A 6,488-nucleotide genomic window follows, 5' to 3' on the forward strand; every position below is an offset into this window, starting at 1 on the left:
CTTTCACAGAATTATGACAAGCTACATTGCAATCTACAGTTTTATAGACTAAAAATGGTATCTCAGATCTTAGGAAAATCTCCCTTCTGTCCCTTGACTCCAGACACAGGCCCGGTGGCAGAGGATCCTTTCATAACCCCCAATTCCTTGATGCCTAAGGCAACTGTATACAAGTTGATAATCATGGGCCCTCAGTTCTGGAGGTAACTTTTCTAGCCACTTTTACCCTAAGGGCTTATCTTTTTCACTCTACAGGGTTCCACACAAACCTACCATTGCTGGTTACCAACTTAGTCTAAAAAAAGGAAACATTTTCCCCGCGCTCCTGCTTCAATTTTCCCTAGCCATTTTCTGATTTGAGAAAAGCAACACAGCAAAGGGTTCTAAACACTTTTGAACTGACTGGTCACGGTATGGAGTGGACAATTTGAGTTACTCTTTCAACTCTAACAGTTCTCAAGACAAGAGATATGATCAAGGCAAAAAAAAGTTCTGGCTAAACTGTAACTATAGCAAAGATCTAACAGTTTCCTTTTCTTCTCTCTTCCTCCACAATAAATACATTCCAGTGCCAGAGAGCTGAAGTAATTTCTGAAAAGTGGTTATAACAGTATCATCTATTACTAAATTTCTGAGCAAGCCCAAATTTCAAAGCCCTAAATGCCAACTCTAATCCTTATTTTCTAGATAGATTCCCTCCCCCTCCCAATGTTCACTCCAATTTATCTCACCACAAGTGGCACTTTTAGAACACTCAAGTTGTTGTTACCAACAGCGATGGAGGAATGTGCTGACCTAGTTAAAGTAGCGCATCAAATGAACTGGGTCAAAGATGCAGAGCCTAATATAGACCCTAAAAGTATGAGTATACATATATGTGAAAAGCCTGACACATAGTAATCAGTAAAGGTGTCTTAAAAGAGGGAGAATTAGAAAAGTACAAAAATTAGTAGGGATATTCTAATCAAGTAAAACAGTATGTACAGATGCACAAAAATGGTAATTTAGAAATCAACAAAACAGCAAGCAGATTAGCTTAGTTGGAAGGCATACTCCCCAAAAATGCTATGTCAAAAAAGGAGCAGTATCTACACACAAGGCTAATTATTCTGATGTCAACATAACAGAAAAATAGGGATGTGGTTTAATCGCAGGGAAAAAAGGTAAAATCTAAAATCACAAACATCTCTAGATTCAAGTACGGCATAATGAAAAGAGAAAGAAAAAACATCTGTGTAGCACAGATTATAACAATCCAAGAGAAGAAATGAAATTAGCTAGAAGCATGCTGCTATAATCCTAATTCTAGCTCAATGCTGTCATACTATTTTATAATAAAACTATTAGCTGTATGTTTTTTTTTTAATTGAAGATCCTTCACTGCTCCTGCTTCTTTCCATGAGTGGCCACCACCAGGTAGAAACGGGGAAGTGAGCCAGGTGGCATGGGGAGGGTTCATCTCCACAACATTCCATTTATACACAGAACTGAACAGCCAAGCACAGTCACTACTGCAGATACAAGTTGGCAGCATGGGAAAGGGTGGGAACAGGTAAGGAGTTGGGGTGTCATTAAAAAAATACAGGCCCCTGCCCTGGCTGGTGTGGCTCAGTGGATTGAACATTAGCCTTCAAGCCAAAGGGCCACTGGTTCGATTCCCAGTCAGGGCACATGCCTGGGTTGCAGGCCAGGTCCCCAAGAAGGGGCATATGAGAGGTAACCACACACATTGGTGTTTCTCTCCCTCTCTTTCTCCCTCCCTCTCCCTCTGTAAAATAAATAAATAAAATTTTAAAATGGTTTGGAAAGGCCAAAACTGTCAGGGTGAAGGGACTGCCCTTCCCTTGCTGGGATTCCCCCAGCCCCTCTGGTCTGGCAGGAAGGGGGCAGCCTGCAATCCCCACAGGCAGGTCTCTGGATGCCAGATGCTCCAGGCATAGGGCTGGAGGGGGCTCACAAAGGCTTGCCCTCCAGGGACATGACAGCACTGCCCCCACCTCAGCATCTCTGCCAGGGTGCAGCAGTCCTTGACCTCCTCTTAGCAGTTTGCTTGTAACTCACAATTTATCCCTGTCAGCTTATTTATTTATTTTTACAGAGGGGAAGGGAGGGAGAAAGGCAGAGAAACCTCAATGTATTCAAGAAACATTAATCGATTGTCTCTGGCACACCCCCAACATTGGACCATGTGCCCCGACAGGGAATCCAACCAGTGACTTTTTGGTTTGCAAGCTAGCACTTAGTCCACTGAGCCACACCAGCCAGGGCAGATATTCTCTAGGCCCTTTACTATTAGCAGAACACACTGCATATATTTTTTATTGTCTGCTCCTCATGCCCTGCCAGCAAAACACATAGACACTGCTCCAAGAATATAAACTCCATGACAACAGAGAAAATACCTGGTTTGTTTACCCCTAGCATTCAGTACAGTGCCTAGTATACAGCAGAGCACGTAAGTATTTGCTTATGAAAAGAAAAAAAGAAACTCAGAATCAGACAGACAAGCTACCCAAGGTCAGAAAGTTACGCAGTATGTATCCCAAATCTATCAACAAATGGTCCAGATCTATTCCCACTATGCTGTTACCCTCAGAGATGATCTCTCTGCCTGTTCCAGAAAATTCAAGATCCATCCCAATGACTGACCTCTATTCTTCCAATTTCAATACACACCAATCACAGTAACAGTAACATGGAAGTTACTACAATCAAGAATTTTAAAACACGCCCTGGCTGGCATAGCTCAGTGGATTGAGCGCGGGCCTGCGAACCACATGACCGCAGTTCGATTCCCAGTCAGGGCACATGCCTGGGTTGCAGGCCAGTTCCCAGCAGGGGACTCACAAGAAGCAACCAAACACTGATATTTCTCTCCTTCTCTCCTTCCCTTCCTCTCTAAAGATAAATAAAATCTTTAAAAAAAAGAATTCTAAAACACAAATTTATCTATAAAAAGGATAAATTCTAAATATATATGTGCATTAAATCATACATCATACTAACTAAATCTGTGGGTTCATCTTCTTCCACTTCTGCTTCGTCATCTTCATCTTCAATTATTGAATCTTCCACTGTTTCTTCATCTTCTGTAAGATCTTGAGCTGCTGCTACTGAGCCTAACAAAACATAAAATAAGCAGTTAACTACCCTGAAGCTAACTAACGTTTTTCACTTCAACAATATTCAACAAAAGTTTCCTCTTGGAGCAATTCAATCATGCAGTGTACTTGTGTAATATCAAATTATAATGCATATAAGAATATTCATATGATTTTATCTTAGTAGTCTTAACTGCATGTTAATTTTAATGGGAAATGCTATTTAATTTTAAAAAGCACCATTTAACAATGAAAATGAAAAAATGAACTCCTGAAACTAAAGATGCCTTGAATTTCAAATAAAGAACTTTAAGCAATTTTGTTAAGTGAATAAAAATAACAGTTTTAAAAGAAATTCCAAAGTTTAATCTGTCATCAACCATACAAAATGAAACAAAAAATACTCATGTCTGAAGGAAATAAGCAATCTCAATATTGAGGCAAGAAACACTGTTATTAGAGTTGATTACAACTCAAAACTCTTAGAACATGACTGCATGTAATTCCAAGGAACAAACACCTATGTGGCATCTATGTAAAAACTAGCTTGCATGAAACACATCATTTAGTAAAAAACCTATTCTGTCAACTTTAGGGTTGGCAGCAGAGAAAGTATGCATTTATTTTTGGGTATGGCTTCAAATATGTCACTTTTTAAATTTCTTCTATACTTAATATGAAAATAAAAGTTAAGCAGAACTATAATGCCAAGAAATTGTAGATTCTAATTTTATATACAAAAGCATTCTAAATATGTCTTATTAAATCTATTTCAGGCAAGACCTTCAAAAGAAATTTCAAAGATCTAGCAACTCCTCCAACATTTCCCAGGAAGAATGATGATGTGGCAATTCAGCAGAGGGGAAAAAATGTGGGAAAGGAAGCATGTGCATATGCTGCAATACCCAAGTGAAACTGTATATAGTGAGGACCACGCATGTTAAATCTTTTCAGTCCTACCTCTCCCTGAACAAGACATTTTTAAAAACTGGTAAGAAAAAAGATCAAGGAAAAAAAAAAGGAAAGAAAAACACACAAAAATAAAAAGCCAGTAAGAAAAACATCTAGGTATGACATAATAAAACTGTATTTAAATTTCAGGACTGAGACTTAATGGCTTTTCATCCTACCTTTCAGTGGATATTAAACTATTTTAACGTTAGCCAGTAACAATTTTGTGCCTATGAAATCTCATTAATTTTCAACTGGAAAAACTTAAGAGGAAACATCTTTTGAAAGAAAAACTATTTCTCACACACAAAAAAAGCTTAAACATATCCAGTTCATTATAGATACTGATGTTCCTTTTAAAGAAAAAAACGTAAAGCCTGAAAACAGCAGTCTGGATTCTATACAGTAAAATTGGCAATTTATCTTTAAAAAACAAAAACAAAACGAACTGAGAACCAGCCAGCAAGCAATTAATGAAGGAAAAGAACCCCTCAATCTGCAAATAAATTAAGAGTTTTGATTAATTTTCATACTTGGTTTTCTACTCACTGAACAGTCACTTCACTTTGCTTTGCAAAACTTGTGGATACTTGTCACTATCATTCATTATACCGCACAGCTTGCTTCAACTACAAATTGTAGTGATCATTTAGTCAAAATACAATTTACAAATGAGAAAGATCGAAGTTCACAATATAACCAGGGCAAAAAGCCAAGTCTCCACATTTTTAATGTTCTGCTATCTAAATTATTTTCAAACCAGGTTAACTGTTTTAAGGAATAAACCTAAATAATAAGCGTAAAACTAGAATTAGTACTTTTCCAGGACATGGTAATTCCCCCCCAAAAAAATAGCGACAAAAAAAGGAGAGGGGGAAAAACGGCCATAAGTAATAAATATCCCACAGAGAGTCTTCAGTCCGCCTGGGACTATAGGATGGACAATGCCGGGTGAGAATGGGGAGCTTTTCTGAAAATCAAGACTCTTAGCAACACACAGGGACCAAGGGCCGATAAAAGGGAAGCTCACTAGAAAAAATAAAAAGTGCTCTAAGAGTTTAGATGCCTAGAAAACAAAGGTTTCAGCAAATGAATGAAGCCTGGAAACGAAAGACACGTCAGCCCAGAGCCGAGGGGATGGGGGTGGAGCGGCGCTGGAGGCGGCCAGAATAAAACCGGCTCGTAGCGCGCTCTGGGTTCAGCCGTGCCCCTCGTCCCCTCTCTTTCTCCCCCAAACGGACCCGCGGGCTCCGACTACAGTTGCCGGCGCGGGTCCGGGAGTCAAGCCCTCGGTCAGCCACCCAGCAAGGTCACCAGCACAGCGTTCCGCGGGAAGCGGCACAGGCCCCAACAGGATCTCATGCTCCGCGGGACCCGACTACGACCCGAGGGTCGAGGAGGAGGTGGAGGGATATCGGCGAGGTAGACGCCGGCTCCAGAAGCCGCTGCCGCCGCCTCTAGCTTTTATGCTTGCCGTCACTAGTAGCTCCTTCCTTGCCGAGTCCCGCAACCCACTCCCCTCGCCTCACCTCCAGGGCCGCCTCGCAGCAAGAGAGTGGCAGGGAACACCAGCAAGAGAAGAAGAAGCAGCCGTGGGAGGAGTCTCATGGCGCGGCCGGTCCAGTGTCCAGTCGCGGTCCGCGAAAGCTCTCTGCAGCTCCGGGGATAATGGCGTTACTCTTCATCCGGGCTCCGAGAGGGGAGGGAGGAGGCACGTACCGCGTACGGCCCTTCGCCACGCCCTTTTGTGTGGCGGACTAGCGCCGCCAACGTGGCTGAGATTCGGCTCCCGCTGGTGGTGCGCGCGCGGGAGGCCCACGGAGTCACGTGGCTGGTTGCTTGGGCCTCTGAGATTACCGCGAGAATCAGCTTTTCGCCTTAGTGCGTCCTGGCGACCTGAGGTTGGTCCGGTGTTGTCCTCTGCCTGGCCCACTCCATTTAATTAGTATCGTTTGATAGTGGTTACCTCGCTTGAGTGGCGTTCCGCCTGGCTCGATAAAGTCTTTATATAATTTTAAGGGATAGTAGGAACATGAGCTGTCTGTATGCAATGTTGAAAAGCAAAAATATGTTTTGGAATAATTTTTTAAAAAACCCAAAGCATAAAAAATATACAGTAGTAAATCTTTTTTTTTCTATCTGCCCGTATCCTCACCCATAGTAAACAGTTCTTAAATTCTTAGATGACATTCCAGTGCTATAAATCACTACAAGCAGTGCCTGGCATATAGAAAGCATTTGGCAAATATACAATGGGGGCAGCAAAGGCTGTATAATATCCTTCAGTTTCCTCATCTAGTTTGGACTTTGGGTTGCTTCCAACAGTCTGGTATTTCATGCATTTAAACAATCTGAATATCAGGTATTGTTGGACTAGACCAATGTGACAAGTCATATGGATGATGAAACAAACCCTTATTGTGTGCTTTCTATTGC

The 6,488-nt window shown here is 41.6% G+C and overlaps 1 protein-coding gene across 3 annotated transcripts in view; it reads right to left on the bottom strand.

Annotated features, from left to right (window-relative positions):
• The window catches only part of SSR1 (signal sequence receptor subunit 1), a 35,462-nt gene extending 29,697 nt beyond the window's left edge, over nt 1–5,765 (bottom strand). For 2 of the 3 annotated variants that reach the window (XM_037045370.1, XM_037045369.1), the window contains exons 1-2: nt 5,582–5,765; nt 3,007–3,119 (exon numbers count right to left, since the gene is read on the bottom strand). In XM_037045370.1, coding sequence (XP_036901265.1) covers nt 3,007–3,119; nt 5,582–5,660 — 192 coding nt within the window. In that variant the 5' untranslated portion in view covers nt 5,661–5,765. The remainder of the gene's footprint in view (nt 1–3,006; nt 3,120–5,581) is intronic. The other variant, XM_037045371.1, reaches the window with a different exon arrangement.
• Between the last annotated feature and the right edge of the window lie 723 nt (nt 5,766–6,488).

The sequence above is a fragment of the Sturnira hondurensis genome, unplaced genomic scaffold (genome assembly GCF_014824575.4).
Source record: "Sturnira hondurensis isolate 20B ecotype Veracruz unplaced genomic scaffold, ASM1482457v3 Scaffold0004271, whole genome shotgun sequence".
In the NCBI taxonomy this organism is placed as follows: domain Eukaryota; kingdom Metazoa; phylum Chordata; class Mammalia; order Chiroptera; family Phyllostomidae; genus Sturnira; species Sturnira hondurensis.